General features: G+C 44.1%; 1 protein-coding gene across 1 annotated transcript in view; it reads right to left on the bottom strand.

Annotated features, from left to right (window-relative positions):
• Positions 1-17,423, bottom strand: part of LOC126155690 (dynein axonemal heavy chain 8-like) — a 622,476-nt gene that overhangs the window by 197,734 nt on the left and 407,319 nt on the right. Inside the window, exons 32-33 of the mRNA XM_049916245.1 lie at positions 14,050-14,337; positions 10,530-10,826 (exon numbers count right to left, since the gene is read on the bottom strand). Coding sequence (XP_049772202.1) covers positions 10,530-10,826; positions 14,050-14,337 — 585 coding nt within the window. The remainder of the gene's footprint in view (positions 1-10,529; positions 10,827-14,049; positions 14,338-17,423) is intronic.

Here is a 17,423-nt window from a genome sequence, read left to right as displayed (position 1 = left end):
TCATAATATGCAACCTTCAAAAGATAACTACGGTTTGTTATTGCAACCATGGTTCACATTCCTTGCCTCTTGGTGGCGAAGATATACCTTCCCTATCGATGGTGCACTATCTCTAGTGAATGTGTATTGTATGGCAAAACCGGAATCACCAGTGATGGTATACGTTTCCTGAAACTTCCATTTCCACTATACCATTACACATCAGTAGGTTCCACTAAGAAATTCGTTGATGGAGTAGAAGCTGGTAACCTCTAATAAATTCTTCAGATTCCTCTTAAACTGAACTTTATTGGTAGTAAAACTTTATATGACTGCTGGTAAATTACTGAAAATGTGTCTGGACAGAAGTATGTGTCTAAATTTTTATGAAGCATATTATAATTTCTAGTATTGAATCCATGAAACAGTGGTTAGTTTGAAAAAGAAAAATATTATTTATGATAAATTTCGTTGACGGATAAATATGTATATTGGGAACGGTAGTATAGCTATACTTATACCAAGATGCGTTTCGGGGTTTTACCATAAGCACATCAGTGAAACAAAGTGTTTTTACTGTGCATATCCTCGGGAAAAAAGGAGCTACAAAGTACAAAATTAAAACAAGTGCACCTGACTGTTAATTAAATGTATAACTATACAACTCAGAATACGTGGTAGACAAACGGTTTATTATTTTGGGCAGGGAAACTTCAACGTTGAAAATGCAGTCGATAAAAACGTTGTATTGACGAAGATCTAAGTTTATTACACTAGTTGAAGACGGGTAAAATCCGGGCACGCGACTTGGCATGAACATAACTACACAAAAAGTGGTTGGTTGCTGTATTTATTAAGTAATACAGTCAGTTTAGTTACGTAGATCTTAAGGTTTTGTAACTATGTCTTATTTGACTTCGTTGGTAAGGTGTCTTACTATACGACCACTTGACAATGGCACAAATGCTGAAAACTGATGCAGTGCTCAGTAAAATAAAAATATTCATTCTAAGTGGGTAGCGTTTTCGGAAATGATGACCTCTTTGGAATTTATTGAAGGCGTGATGCACAACTGTGAAAGACGAATATAATAAAAGCTGATCGAGATTAACGCAGTCCCTGTTCCAGACCAGCTCCGCATTCCAGTTGTGACGGACCATACAGTGCTGACTGGCTGCCGTGACAACCCCCCCCCCCCCCCCCCCCCGCTTTTGCCAAAAGGCGTCATTTGGATGCGCCGTGCAATGTGTGGGGTTAGTTAAACGCACTTCCAGCCGTTGGCAGCTTTCCAGACCGGGGAGATGCTTCTTCTTCCTCATGTTGCTCCTCTATTGACGTCACGAAGGTGAGTGCCCCCGTTCGTGCCCTCCCTCCAAGTAAATATCAGTGGCAGTATCGAGAATTCAATCCAAGTCCTCCGCTTGGCAGTCATGCATGATGACCACTCGGCTACATTATAATTACTCGTATTTAGCCTGTCGAATACTCTACAGTCGTCTCTTGGTGTAGTCATTCTAGAAAGTTCCGTACCCACTCTTCTTGTCACGCTGCTGTCCTGACTCCGTCTCGTCACCATTTGTTCCACAATCATTGCACAGCAGCCAGCTTTCTGTGTGATCTGTTACGTTGTTATTATGCCACTCATGACAATGATTCGACCTTGCACGCAGTCTGAAGGGTTGCAATAAGCTGAACGTGCACGCCGTGTGGGCATGCTGTGTTGCGATGTTCAACTGAAAATTTCCACTATCTTTAGACACGCCCAATAGTCACCATGTATGAGGGGCAGTCAAATCAAAACCGAACACCCACTACAACCGGACTACAGTATGGTTTCATTCAAAAGTAATGATTAAACGCGTTACGACATTTATCCCACTGGGAGACGATATGGTCAATTGTGTTTGGTAGAACATGGTCGGCCGCTGATAGATCCACAGCAGCACAGACTCTTGCACTTTCTCTTAGAGTGAAACCGACGTCTAAGCATGTCTTTCTTCGGACGGCCAAAGATGTGAAAATCACATGTAAAAGGTCCAGTCTGTACCAATGATGTCGCAGTGTTTCCCAATCAAATCGCTAAAGCATAGACTTCGTCCAGTCGGCAGCACGAAGAGGGGCGGGGGGTGTTGTGTTATCACGCAACAGGATGATTCCGTCCAAGAACATTCTTGGGCGCTTTGACTTTGTGGTGCATCGCAGTTTGTGCAGACTGGTTTCATAACGGTGGGTGTTGACTATGGATCCACGCTCGAGGAAGTCGACGAGTAGAGAGTTGCCATCGAAGAAGGAGGTCGTCGATTTTCCCGGATAAGGCCATCAATCTGCCCCCACCATATTAGGTGTAGTGGCTCGATGGACCTGTCCTGCGTGTACATTGCCTTGCAGTTATGTGCGTCATCATGACCTTATCGGAACTTCTGTGAACAACTTTGGATTTTTGTTGTTGGAGGAGACGTGGAATGATTCCACTGTTTGCTATGCCGTTTGCACTAGGGCTCGAAATGGTGGCGTCACGTTTCGTTCCCTGTTACGATATGGGGCAAAAATGCATGCTGTTCCTCGTGGTACCGCCACAGACGACTCAGAGTTGAGAAGATTCTGTCTATCTTTTGTCCTTCCGTAAGGTGGTGCAGCACCCGCTGCGTGCATGTTTTGCGATAATGCAAATGATCATTGACGACCGCATGCACGGAGCCATGTCTAATTCTGACCTGAACACGGATTTCATGTTTCATGAGTCGTCAATCTCCCTGCGTCAGGTAACCCTGACTCAATGGGCCTGTCCTGGGTGAGCATTATCTCTCAGTGGTGTGCGCCGTTCGATGACTTTCACGTACTCCAGCACTCCAGCCACCAGAAAACGAACCACACCTCTCTGCTCTTCTTTACTTGCCTCCAAACCAAAAGGTGGACGAACACACTAGTAAAGTCCGTCAACAACCAAGGACATAACCCAACAACTGCGTGCACCTGTGATGTGGCACTATGATATTCCCCTGTCTCAGCGGTGACAGTATCGAAACGTAACAACAGAGGGGCCAACTGTCGCGAGGACAGTTCGTTATGGTGGTGTTCGTGTTTCATTTACAGTCCCGTATACTTAAACCATTCTTCATCCGTAACAATGGCTTATTTCTGTACTGAAAGTAAACTAGCTCAAGGATGGCGTTTGATCAACATACAGAGTGTCCATAATTACAGTTCCAGTTTCAAAACGCTGTAGAAAGATAACCACTGCTCAGAATGACGTCAAAATTGAACGGTATATTATTGATGCAGGGGGAAACGTTATAGAACAAAAAACAAATCTACGGAGAATTTAAACAATATATGGCGCTGTAAGCGTCACAATATGCACGTCAACAGATGCGCGGCACATGGCTCTTCCTCATTTTGCATCTGTCTCCATGCAGGATCGCGCGTTACTGGTAAAGCTCTTTTACAAGAATGGCCCCTATGCGCCATTAGCCCTGCAGAAGTTCGAGAAACTCAAGGGTATGAAAAAAGGCATTGGTCATATGCCTGCTAAATGTCTGGAGAAAATGTTTACAGAATTCGGAAATGCAGGTTCTTTTGAAGTGCAACGTGACAGGGGGAGGAAAGCAGTTGATCCGACATCTGTCGAAGATGCGACCACAGTGCAGCGGATGGGTCGAGTGGTGGTGTGCAAACATGCAGTTCACGGGGAATTGCCAGAACGTTGGAGATGCCTGCGAGCACGGTGCATAAAATCCTACGAAACATGCAGCATTGCTGTCCATACAAAATCACCCATGTTCAGGAGTTGTTTCCTGCTGACTGCCAGCAAGACAAACGTTCACTCTGGAATTTCTTGCTCGCATGGAAGTGGACAATGAAAGATCGTGGAACATTCTGTGGACAGACGAAGCCCATTTCCATTCCAAGAACACGTCAGTATGCAGTATTGCAGAATGTGGGCAGCAAGAAATCCGCACGCACATCAACTGGTGCCACCCCATTCTGCAAAGGTGACTTTGTGATTGGTGTTGATGGCATCGTTTATCGTTGAGATGTATTTTTTCGAGAGATCGGTCCTGCCGGTCCTTTTACCTGTACTGTCACAGGTAAACGCTATGAGGCTCTTTTGCGCACCAACGTCGTTCCAACCCTTCAACAGCGTGGATGTGTGGGTAGGATAATTTTTAAGCAAGATGACGCTCCTGTGCACATTGCACAGCCAGTGTAGTGGCCGCCGCAGAGGCATTTTGAAAATGCTAGAATTATCGGCCATTATTTCCATACAGCCTGTACTGAGATCACCTGATCTTATTCCACGCGACTCCTGGCTGTAGGGTTATATGAAAGATGTGTTCCGTGGTCCAGTTATGAACGTAGCTGAATTGAAGGCACGCATGAGCATCGCATTCTGAAAATTACCTCCAGACATTTCGATCTGCCGTGAATCATGCTGTTTCGCGATTTCAACTTACGGCAGAAAACTACGGACAGCATATTGAACATGTCTTGCAGCAGTCTCAGATTTTTGCTTTTTACGCTGTTTTTGGCCTTATGACATTTAAAAACCGATGTCATTTTGCTTTTTATGCGGTTTTTGGCTTCAGCACACTCAAAAACCTGTTCATTCCATCCGATGTGTACGACTTTGCTGTGATGGATGGGCTAATCTAACTAACAGCACCACAAGTGTTGACTGCCAAAGTTGTGCAATCAGTACGGATGGTGTTATGTGAAACTCAAACCATAGGCATCGTATTGCGATTCAGCTGCCACTAGTAGCTGATTCCATTTATGTTAAGACTGTTACAGCGCCATCTGTTGGTAAAATTTTCATTAAATATTTTTCTGTTGCTTGACGTTTCCCCCTGCGTCAATAGTATGCTGTTGAAATTTGACGACATTCTATGTCTCTTTCTACGGCGTTTTGAAACTAGTGCTTTAATTACGGACATCCTGTACACCACAGCGTGAAAATAGTGGTCTGTCACTTTGGTAGCATTAGGTAAGGTGTTCGTGGTGTAAATAAGACTTTCCATTTTTGTCAGTGTATGACCAAAAATTTTGGAAGTCCAGTGCTAGTTGTGGGAGCAGACTTAGCTACGTTAATATACAGGGTTATTCTAAATGACGGATCCATTTTCAAAAATTCGTATGTATTGAAGTACAAATCCAAAACGAACAAGCTTTATACCAATGAAAAGAAGAAGTTTCAAGGTTTTTTGGCGGACGGCGGCGGGAGGGCGGTGATGGTTTCAGAGGTGGCAGGTAGAGTTCGCGCGGAAATAGGGCCGTAATTCCGTTTCACTGTCAGTTGTGAGTGAGATGGCGACTCTAGAGAACAAGGTTTTCTGCGTTCTTGAGTTCGCGAAAAGTGAGTCGCAAATTGCAGTGCAGTGGACATTTCGTACCAAATTCGGTATTCAACCACAAACTCGCAAAAGCATTAGCCATTGGTTTAAGCAGTTTAAACAGACTGGGAGTGTGTGCAAAGGAAAAAGCACAAGCGACCGCCTGTGTCAGAGGACGATGTCCGACGGATTCAAGAAAGTTTTGTGCGCAGTCGCAGTAAGTCGACCAATAGAGCCAATCGAGGGCTTGGAATATCCCAACCAACTGTATGGAAAATTCTGAGATGACGTTTGCTGTACAAGCCCTACCGATTACAGCTTGTACAGGCTCTTAGCCCCAATGACAAAGTAAATTGTCTCGCATTTTGTGGTTATGTGCTAGCAAAGATGGAGGATGATGCATTACTGCAGCGTGTAATTTACAGCGAAGAAGCGACGTTCCACCTTAGTGGAAAAGTCAACAGACACAATGTTCGAATGGTTCTGAGCACTAAGGGACTTAACATCTGAGGTCATCAGTCCCCTAGAACTTAGAACTGCTTAAACGTAACTAACCTAAGGACATCACACACGTACATGCCCGAGGTAGGATTCGAACCTGCGACCGTGGCGGTCGCGCGGTTCCAGACTGAAGCGCCTAGAACCGCTCGGCCACACAGGCCGGCCACAATGTTCGCATATGGGGTTTGGAAAATCCACGTTCGCCATTGCAACACGATAGAGACTCACCGTAGATAAACGTGATTTGTTCCGTAACCCGTAGAAAGGTTTATGGAACATTTTTCTTTGCGGAAAGAACTGTAATGGCAGTCATGTACCTGGGAATAATGGAACAATGGCTGTTCCCGCATGTTATGGAAGATTCCCAGGACTTCATTTTCCAGTAAGTATGGACCTCCGCCCCATAGGCACCATGATGTACGAGGCTTTTTCAATGACTCCCTGCGCTAGATCGGTCGCAGGGGACTTTAGGATCTGGCTCTGCACTTCTGGCCACCGAGATCTCCTGATCTACACCCTGCGACTATTTCTTATGGCGTTATGTGAAGCAAGCTGTTTACGTCCCGCCTCTATCAACCACTCTGAACGATCTGCGGAACCGGATCACTTTTGCCGTGCACTCAGTAACAGCAGATACGCTCTTGCGTGTGCGGAACAACTTTGGCTACCGTGTCGATGTTTGCCGTGCAGCCAACGGTGGCCACACTGAACATTGTGCTGTTTGAGGCTTTCTCGGCGCTGCATCTGCTTGATAGGTTCCCGGGAATTACGCCGGATAATATTGTAGAAACCGCACAGTATTTCAGCGAGATGGCCGGCCGCGGTGGTCTAGCGGTTCTAGGCACTCAGTCCGCAAACGCGCGAGTGCTACGGTCGCAGGTTCGAATCGTGCCTCGGGCATGGATGTGTGTGATGTCCTTAAGTTAGTTAGGTTTAAGTAGTTCTAAGTTCTAGGGGACTGATGACCACAGCAGTTAAGTCCCGTAGTGCTCAGAGCCATTTGAACCATTTTTCAGCGAGACAACTGCCCGCCATCTTCAGTTTTCCGGCCTCCAGCACGAGTGCAATCAGTGCTGGGCTCTGTTAAAGACAACCTCGGCCTGAGGAGACCAGGAATATATAAAATCCCGTGCCAATGTGGGAAGACTCATATTGGCCAGGCGTGTCGTACTGTCAAAGACAGATGCGACGAACATAAACGTCACACGAGATTGGGTCAGCCAGAGAAATCTGCGGTTGCTGAACACTGCCTTGACACGGGACACGGTTTGAATTATGAAGAAACCAAGATCCTCTCGCATGCTTCCACATACTGGGACTCCATCATCAAAAAGGCGGTCGAAATACATGTAAGCAGGGACCTAATAAACAGAGACACGGGGTTTCACCTGAGCAAAGCCTCGGAGCGAGCCTTGGTGGCATTAAGGAATCGTCAGCCGCAGATTAGCAACTGCACCGAGTCAACGCAGATGGGAAGCCTTAGCGCAGATGCCTAAATTGCGCGCCAACACCTCGCGCGCACGAACGGGGTCCGTCGCTCCCGGTCGCATTTTCCCGCGCCGCGGCGCGCTTTCGCAGACCGCGACCCGTTTCTCCAGCAGAGGGCTCTGGTATTCTACGCTGTCTACGATTAGTCTTCGATGACGTTATGCCCCGCTGGCGCCTGCGCTGTTCTAGAAAGCCAGCATATAAATTGGCGAGCTTCTCAGCGACTCGATCCACACCCTCCATCTCCTTTCCCAATGCAACTTCCACCATCTACCCGTCCCAGATGATGAGCTTCGCCCTGACATCTTCCCTTCCTACCAACTCTAACACCATCTTCCTCCTCCTCAGGGCTCCCTCTCCTCCCCCCTCCCTCCTCCTGAGCGGCTTCCCCCTCCTACTCCCCTTCCCTCTCTTGTGTCCCCTTTCAGTGTCTCTGCACTCCCTCCTGCCCTGTCTTCTCCCACTCCACATGTCTCCTGCCTCTTCGTGTACCCACTGATGCTCCTCCTCTCTTCATCCCGCCGCTTCCCCTGCTGCCCCTTGCTCTCCCCTCCTTTTCCATCCTCTCTGACTTTTCCCTCGGCAGGTCCCACCTGGCAGTTTTATTCTTCATCGTGTGTGCTCCAAGTGGGTTTTAAGTGTGTTGTTCTCGAGTGTTTTTAATACTGTGGCCGACTATTAACCTGTGCATGTCCATTCAGTGTCTTCTGTGTTTTAAGAATCGCCAACTGTGTTTTTTTTAACTTTCTGGTGACTCTTTTAACTGTCCTCCATGAACGTCTCCATGTCAGTCTATTTTTACCTCCATTTTCTCCCATTATTCTATTTTAAGTTCCCCTCTTTTATCGCCCTATGTATGTAACATTTTATTCTTATTTTAAGTTGTCATGTCACTCGGATGAAGAGCGGCGGATTGTGCCGCTGACAGCCCTCCCCTGCCCATATGGGGCAGGGGAATGAAATCATAATAAAGAAAGAACAAAAAAAGTGGCGCGACAGTACCCCTGAAGATGGCGGGCAGTTGTCTCGCTGAAATATTGTGCGGTTTCTACAATATTATCCGGAGTAATTCCCAGGAACCTATCAAGCATTTATAACATTTCTCGCATTTCCCATTATTAAATAATTATTGTTGTTGTTGTGGTCTTCAGTCCTGAGACTGGTTTGATGCAGCTCTCCATGCTACTCTATCCTGTGCAAGCTTCTTCATCTCCCAGTACTTACTGCAACCTACATCCTTCTGAATCTGCTTAATGTATTCATCTCTTGGTCTCCGTCTACGATTTTTACCCTCCAAGCTGCCCTCCAATGCTAAATTTGTGATCCCTTGATGCCTCAGAAAAGTCCTACCAACCGGTCCCTTCTTCTTGTCAAGTTGTGCCACAAACTCCTCTTCTCCCCAATTCTATTCAATACCTCCTCATTAGTTATGTGATCTACCCATCTAATCTTCAGCATTCTTCTGTAGCATCACATTTCGAAAGCTGCTATTCTCTTCTTGTCCAGACTGTTTATCATCCATGTTTCACTTCCATACATGGCTACACTCCATACAAATACTTTCAGAAACGACTTCCTGACACTTAAATCTAAACTCGGTGTTAACAAATTTCTCTTCTTCAGAAAGGCTTTCCTTCCCGTTGCCAGTCTACATTTTATATCCTCTCTACTTCGACCATCATCAGTTATTTTGCTCCCCAAATGGCAAAACTCCTTTACTACTTTAAGTGTCTAATTTCCTAATCTAATTCCCTCAGCATCACCCAACTTAATTCGACTACATTCCATTATCCTCGTTTTGCTTTTGTTGATGTTCATCTTATATCCTCCTTTCAAGACACTATCCATTCCGTTCAAATGCTCTTCCAAGTCCCTTGCTGTCTCTGACAGAATTACAATATCATTGGCGAACCTCAAAGTTTTTATTTCTTCTCCATGGATTTTAATACCTACTCCGAATTTGTCTTTTGTTTCCTTTACTGCTTGCTCAATATACAGATTGAATAACATTGGGGAGAGGCTGCAACCATGTCTCACTCCCTTCCCAACCGCTGCTTCCCTTTCATGTCCCTCAACTCTTATAACTGCCATCTGGTTTCTGTACAAATTGTAAATAGCCTTTCGCTCCCTGTGTTTTACCCCTGCCACCTTTAGAATTTGAAAGAGAGTTGTCCAGTCAACATTGTCAAAAGCTTTCTCTAAGTCTACAAATGCTAGAAACGTAGGTTTGCCTTTCCTTAATCCATCTTCTAAGATAAGTCGTAGGGTCAGTATTGCCTCACGTGTTCCAATATTTCTACGGAATCCAAACTGATCTTCCCCAAGGTCGGCTTCTACCAGTTTTTCCATTCGTCTGTAAAGAATTCGCGTTAGTATTTTGCAGCTGTGGCTTATTAAACTGATAGTTCGGTAATTGTCACATCTGTCATCACCTGCTTTCTTTGGGATTGGAATTATTATATTCTTCTTGAAGTCTGAGGATATTTCGCCTGTCTCATACATCTTGCTCACCAGATGGTAGAGTTTTGTCAGGGCTGGTTCTCCCAAGGCCGTCAGTAGTTCTTATTGGTTATGAACTGTAGATTAAAACTGAAGAAACTGCAAAAAGGTGATAATTTAAGGATATGTGACCTGGACAAACTGATAAAACCAGAGGGAGAGCATAAGGGAACAATTGACAGGAATGGGGGAAAGAAATACAGTAGAAGAAGAATGGGTAGCTTTGAGGGATGAAGTAGTGAAGGCAGCAGAGGATCAAGTAGGTAAAAAGACGAGGGCTAGTAGAAATCCTTGGGTAACAGAAGAAATATTGAATTTAATTGATGAAAGGAGAAAATATAAAAATGCAGTAAATGAAGCAGGCAAAAAGGAATACAAACGTCTCAAAAATGAGATCGACAGGAAGTGCAAAATGACTAAGCAGGGATGGCTAGAGGACAAATGTAAGGATGTAGAGGCTTATCTCACTAGGGGTAAGATAGATACTGCCTACAGGAAAATTAAAGAGACCTTTGGAGAAAAGAGAACCACTTGTATTAAATAATTATTAAAAGCTAATTAATTACATATTATTAAATTTATTAAATTGATATCAAACATTATGAGAAAAACTTTGAAACTTCCTCTTTTCATTGACAAAAAAGTTTGTTCATTTTGGATTTGTGCTTGAATAAATACGAAGTTTTGAAAATGGGTCCATCATTTAGAATAACCCTGTACCGTTGTACTTACAGTGGCGGTGTCCACGAGGCAGTCCGTGATGTTGAGATTGGCGGTGTAGGGGATGGAGCGCTTGCCGAGCATGGTGATCCACGAGTGCACGAGCAGGGCGCGGTACTCCTGGTTGAAGGGCCCCGTGTAGGACAGGAAGCCGGTGAGCAGCAGGACGTCGCCCACCAGCCGGTCTATCTCCGCCTTGAACAGCGCCGACTGCTCCGTCCAGCGCACTCGCTCGCCCGCCAGACCGTCGATCAGCGCCGTAGCTGCGTCCATCTTGTTCTTGCAGCGCTCAGCCTCGTCCAGCACCGCCTGCCGCCAGTACAGTCTACGTTCGTTTGGGGTTGTTCTCGAGTGGCTTCACGTTATCTACATTTTCACATATCGCAAAAACCTTGCGAGATGTCATAATCAGTTATTTTAACCACAGCAAATTAAAACTTCCTGACAATTTAAGACTGTGCACCAAAGCGACAATCGAGCTCCGAGCCTCGGCTTTCCCGGGCAATCTTCTTACCATTTGAGCTATCCCCGATGATCTTTGTTTCATAAGTCCTATTACCGTAAGGTATTCGGAGAGATTCCGTGACGTTTGGAAAGTAGGAGGGGACTACTGGCAGAATTTAAACTGTGGAAACGGATCGACAGCCGTACTCGAATAGCGCAGTCAGTAGAGCATTGCCTGTGAAAGGGAAAGGTCTATGGCTAAAGTCCTGGTCCACCAGATAGTTTTAATCTGCAAAGAAGTTTCAAAGTAACGCAAACTCCCCTGTGGAATGAAAGATTTATTCTATAAATGACCCATAGGTGGTTGCTAAATCATTTCTGTCCTACATCCTTCCTTACAGGAGTGGTAGCCCCACAAGGCACACAGGAGAGTTCCTGTGAATTTAGGAAAGAGGTACTGACAAAATTACAGCTGTGACGAGCGGTCGTAGTCTTGCCTGGGTAGTTGAGATAGTGACTGTGTGTTGTTTTGTAACTTGCTGACAGATTAAGACTGTGTCCCGGACTAGGACTCGAACCCTTAACATTACATTTCGCGAGCAATTGTTCTTCTGACTGAGCTATCCAGGCACGACGCACGACTCAGTCTTACAGCTTCCATTTCGCCAATATCTCTCTCCTATATGGAGGCTATCGTGCTTGGAAAGAAGTACTGTTAGTGCAAGAACCATGCCCTTTTGGGGTGGGATGGGGGCGAAAACGGGGTGACGTAAGAAACGGAAAGACAGAGCGGGAAGGAGGAAATGGACAAAGAGAGAGGGGTAGGGGGAAGTTGGACACAGAGAGGGGGAAGAGAAGGTCGACAGAGAGAGGGAGAAGGAGGAAGTGAACATAGTGAGAGGGAGGGGGGTGGAGGAGAAGGACAAATAGAGAGGCAGGAGGAAATGCGTGCAGTATATAGGATGTAGCGGTTATAAGTGCAGATATTTTTACTGGTGACTGAGGTCGGTGTACTGCAGACTAATAATTATAGCTATTACAAGTCGTATATTTTTAGGTTGGGTAGTACCTCCACGAACGCGTGGCTCAAGCAACTCACCGTTGACTATTTTCTCCGAGATGAATTTGTGAAGCTCTTTCTCTTGAATAAATCATCCATTTTTTTCTGAAATTGTAATGATTGGCTTATTTGTACATGTATATCATATCTACCGATTTATGTCCCATTCGGATAATGCCTTTGTGGTGTGTATTTTTCATTTTGTCTTAGGGTATGGAAAAGGAAATGTCCTCACTGATCCACTGACTCATCATCGCGCAGCCCAGTACTGATCTTATACTGTAGGCATAGTTTAAGAAAGGATTTTCGAAATTCCACCCGTAAGGGGATGAAAGGTTATTTGAAAAAGTTTCTATTAAGGCAATTTTGAAGATGGAATTACAGAGGTTGGGATTTGACTTCGAGGTTAGAAATAAAGAAATATGTGTCGGGGATTGAAGTTTCTATGGAAATGCCACCACAATAACTCAAAAGGCAGCATTAACAAAAACTTCGGACTCCAGCTACCAGAATCGCTTCTTGGTCAGATGTCCATTAGGAAAAGATCATACTGCTATGTCCTTAATTAGCGCGAAAAGTTTAGAACGTGTTGCAATTTGTGAAGTAAATCAAAGAAAGCTATTTAACAATCACCACGACTAATCGGCTTTCTCGGAATTGTATAGAATAAGAAGCGGCTCATTACTACATCAACTTTTCAGTAGGGTAATATATGTTTATAAAATTATCTTTGTTGCAATTACCACACAAACCCGAGCGAAGGAGCGGGTGCTAAGCTAGATTGTCGCTACTGTATGATTGCCGCTTATAGAGGAGAATAGTAGAGTTTAATCTGTATATTTTGCCCGTTAGTAGTTTGACACAAAAAACTGAGGATGAGATCACGGCAGGTGCCATAATTTGAATTCCCAGAAGCTTCACTCAGTGGAAGAGGGGTCAAAAAAAGCGAACACGTGTTTCAGTTTTCCGTAGATAGGCGACCGTTCCTAAGAAAATAGCGGCCAAAGTTTTTGAAGCACTTTATGTGTCTTTTAGCGAGTAAACAGTTCAACCGAAGCGGTGGCACAGTGGCTATCACTGCAGCTTCACACTTTTGTTTCCCGTGTTCGAAACCCCATTACTATTTTCATTCTTGTTTTTCATTTATCTACCCACGTCCATAGAAGATTACTACAAGAATGTTTTCCAATGTATGTTGAAATAAAGTTGTTTTTATTCGTCTACTTATTGTATGTCTGGCGAATGAATTTAAAAAAAAGTGAATAAGAACATTATTTGAAATTTTTTCTTGAAAGTCGTGTAGTGCATCTTGATTCACAATCAAATGCAAGAGCCAGTTTTCGGTAAAGTGATCCGATATGTCAGGTTTGCCACGAAATTATTGTTAACGCGTGAAATCTTGAGCACTATTAACAACATTTCTTTCTCGAGTGAGATTCATACGAAAAAATGCCGCTGTGGCAAACCTGCCTTTGTGTGATGCTCGTGGTATTCGGAATTACCATGTTTCGAATGTTGAACACAATACAAGAATTAATAGAAGAATTGATATAAGAATGAAATATAAGAATATGAGAGTTTAAACAGACTGTAACACCTGGCAGTACCATACAAAAATTATGTAATAATTGTATGACACTTATTGTGGAACGCAGTTGTAATTTTACAATTAATATAACGCCCTTGTATCTCCTGAATCGATAAGGAATATTCGTGTAGTAACCTTCAGCAGACATGGGTAGATAAATATAAAAACAATAATCGGGTTCGAGCAAGGGGCGCAAAAGTAAGAGGCCGCCACGCTAGCCGCCATGCCGAAGTTTCGGCTGAAATTATTGCGCGCTAAAAGACATTTAAAGTACGTCGAAAACTTTGACAGCAGTTTACTGATACGCTCGAGTATCTACAGAGAAGCCGAGACACGTGTTCGCTTATTCTGACTCGTCCCCCGCTGAGCGGTGTTTCTGGGAAATGGCACTTGCCGTGTTCGCCTCGTGAGCAGACAAAGCAAGACGTGGAAGTGCTGACCTGCTTCTCGGCCATGGCCTTGTCGAACTGCGCTTTGACCGCGTCCAGTTCGCGCTGCTTCTCGTCGAGCAAGGCCTGCGCCTCGTTGAGCTCCTTCTCGGCGGCATTCAGCTTTGCCATCTGAATGGCCAGGTTGGCCTTCAGCGGCAGCACCTCCTTGTTGACGGCGTAGAAAGACGTCATGGACACCGTCCACTGCAGCAGACCCGCCACGTTGCCGCACGCCTGCTTCGCCGCCTCGTACGTGTACAACGGGGAGTCCAGATACGGCGCCAGCAGGTCGATCATCTGCGATAACGGAACATTCATTTCTCAGGCGGCAAGTGTTAACAACTGGAGCAAACAAGCATATACAAAACAATTCCACTCCTTACAAGGAAAACATTTTTTTAAAGCTGACGAATGGGTTTGTTCAGATTTCTTTACGTACTACAAGAATATGTAATAAAAATGGGGGTTCCTATTTAAAAAAAAAACGCAGTTGATATCCGTTTGACCTATGGCATCGCCATCTAGGGGGCCAACCATAGCTCCATCTGGTTTCCCCCTTCAAGCTAGACGAGTTTCGTTCTTTGTAGTTTTTTCGTTTGATGCTTATTTCGTGAGACATTTGGCCCGATCGCTATCAATGGACTACCCTGTATATACAGGGTGCGTCAAATAAATGTATACATACTTTGAACTGTCATAGACAATTTATTTCCCGTTCTACAAGGTTAAATATCTGTGAGAAAGTAATCTTGTGTTTCTTCAACAGGTGGCAGCAGTGGCAAGGAAGTAACTGCAACCTGGCGGACGTGCGTTTGAGCTTTGAAGCGCGGAATCAGATAATTAAGTGGTACTGGAAATTTGAGAATGTAGCTGCGGTTCGAAGACAGTGGAGAAGTGAGTATGGTACAGAACCACCTTCAAGGTTAACAATTACATGTCTACGAGACAAATTCGAAATTCATGGAACAGTGTGTGATGAGCATAAAGGTCGATCAGGGCGACCTCGTACAGCTACAAGCGATGATTCCACAACTGCGACCTCTTGGAACTGTTTCAGCGTTCGCCCCAAAAATCTCCAAGGCAAGCGGCACGTGATATTAATGAAAGTGCTAGTAGTGTGCTACGCATTCTGAAGAAAGGCAAGTTTCGTGTGTACATTCCAAGGTTGGTGCAACAGCTAAGTGACGACGATCCAGATCGAAGGTTAGAACTTTGTGAATTGGTTCAGGAGATGGTGAGACGTGAAACGGGATTTATGGGTAGCATAATTTGGTCGGATGCAGCCCAATTCAAGCTCAATGGAACTGTCAATAGGCACAATTGTATGTACTGGGCTGAAGATAATCCTCAAATTACAGTTGAAAAGGCTGTGAATTTGCCTGGTGTAAATGTATGGTGTGGTTTGTCTGCAAGGGGACTCATTGGGCCTTTCTGCTCTGAAGGTACTGTTACTGGAGAAAAGTACCTAACAATGCTTGCTGACTCCATATTCCCTGCCATTCGCGCATTATACGGTAATGATGAATTTTATTTCCAACAAGATGGCGCCCCGACGCACTATCATAGGGACGTACGAGCATACCTGGATCACAATGCCAGGCCAGTGGATAGGACGCAGGGGACCGATCAAGTTTCCTGCACGCTCTCCAGACCTCACGCCGCTGGATTTCTTATGTGGCACAGTAAAAGATGAGGTGTACAAACGTAAACCACGTAACCTGGACACACTTTGGAATGAGATTCAAGCAGTGTGCGCAGAAATCTTGTTGGACACTTTGGTACGATGTACGGAATCAGTGGTCACTCGTACTCAGAAATGTATTGATGCTGAAGGCCACCAGTTTGAACATTAATCACATTTGCAAAGTACATTTATTTTTCCAATTGGACTTTAAGCTTTCCATTTCCAGAAATTTAAAATTGTAGAATGGGAAATAAATTTTCTATGATGCTTCTAAGTGTGTATACATTTTTTGACGCACCATATATATATATATGTTGTTGTTGTGGTCTTCAGTCCTGAGACTGGTTTGATGCAGCTCTCCATGCTACTCTATCCTGTGCAAGCTTCTTCATCTCCCAGTATCTACTGCAACCTACATCCCTCTGAATCTGCTTAGTGTATTCATCTCTTGGTCTCCCTCTACGATTTTTACCCTCCACACTGCCCTCCAATGCTAAATTTGTGATCCCTTGATGCCTCAAAACATGTCCTACCAACCGATCCCTTCTTCTAGTCAAGTTGTGCCACAAACTTCTCTTCTCCCCAATCCTATTCAATACCTCCTCATTAGTTATGTGCTCTACCCATCTAATCTTCAGCATTCTTCTGTAGCATCACATTTCGAAAGCTGCTATTCTCTTCTTGTCCAGACTATTTATCATCCATGTTTCACTTCCATACATGGCTACACTCCATACAAATACTTTCAGAAACGACTTCCTGACACCTAAATCTATGCTCGATGTTAACAAATTCCTCTTCTTGAGAAACGCTTTCCTTGCCATTGCCAGTCTACATTTTATATCCTCTCTACTTCGACCATCATCGGTTATTTTACTCCCTAAATAGCAAAACTCCTTTACTACTTTAAGTGTCTCATTTCCTAATCTAATTCCCTCAGCATCACCCGACTTAATTTGACTACATTCCATTATCCTCGTTTTGCTTTTGTTGATGTTCATCTTATATCCTCCTTTCAAGACACTGTCCATTCCGTTCAACTGCTCTTCCAAGTCCTTTGCTGTCTCTGACAGAATTACAATGTCATCGGCGAACCTCAAAGTTTTTACTTCTTCTCCATGAATTTTAATACCTACTCCGAATTTGTCTTTTGTTTCCTTTACTGCTTGCTCAATATACAGATTGAATAACATCGGGGAGAGGCTACAACCCTGTCTTACTCCTTTCCCAACCACTGCTTCCCTTTCATGCCCCTCGACTCTTATAACTGCCATCTGGTTTCTGTACAAACTGTAAATAGCCTTTCGCTCCCTGTATTTTACCCCTGCCACCTTCAGAATTTGAAAGAGGGTATTCCAGTTAACATTGTCAAAAGCTTTCTCTAAGTCTACAAATGCTAGAAACGTAGGTTTGCCTTTTCTTAATCTTTTTTCTAAGATAAGTCGTAAGGTATATATATATATATATATATATATATATATATATATATATATATATATATATATATATAGGGTGCGTCAAAAAATGTATACACACTTTGAAGCATCATAGAAAATTTATTTCCCTTATATATATATATATATATATATATATATATATATATATGTGTGTGTGTGTGTGTGTGTGTGGACATGTGTCCGGAAACGCTTAATTTCCATGTTAGAGCTCATTTTAGTTTCGTCAGTATGTACTGTACTTC

Source organism: Schistocerca cancellata, chromosome 2, assembly GCF_023864275.1.
Source record: "Schistocerca cancellata isolate TAMUIC-IGC-003103 chromosome 2, iqSchCanc2.1, whole genome shotgun sequence".
Taxonomy (NCBI): Eukaryota; Metazoa; Arthropoda; class Insecta; order Orthoptera; family Acrididae; genus Schistocerca; species Schistocerca cancellata.
This window is presented reverse-complemented; position numbering and strand designations above follow the sequence as displayed.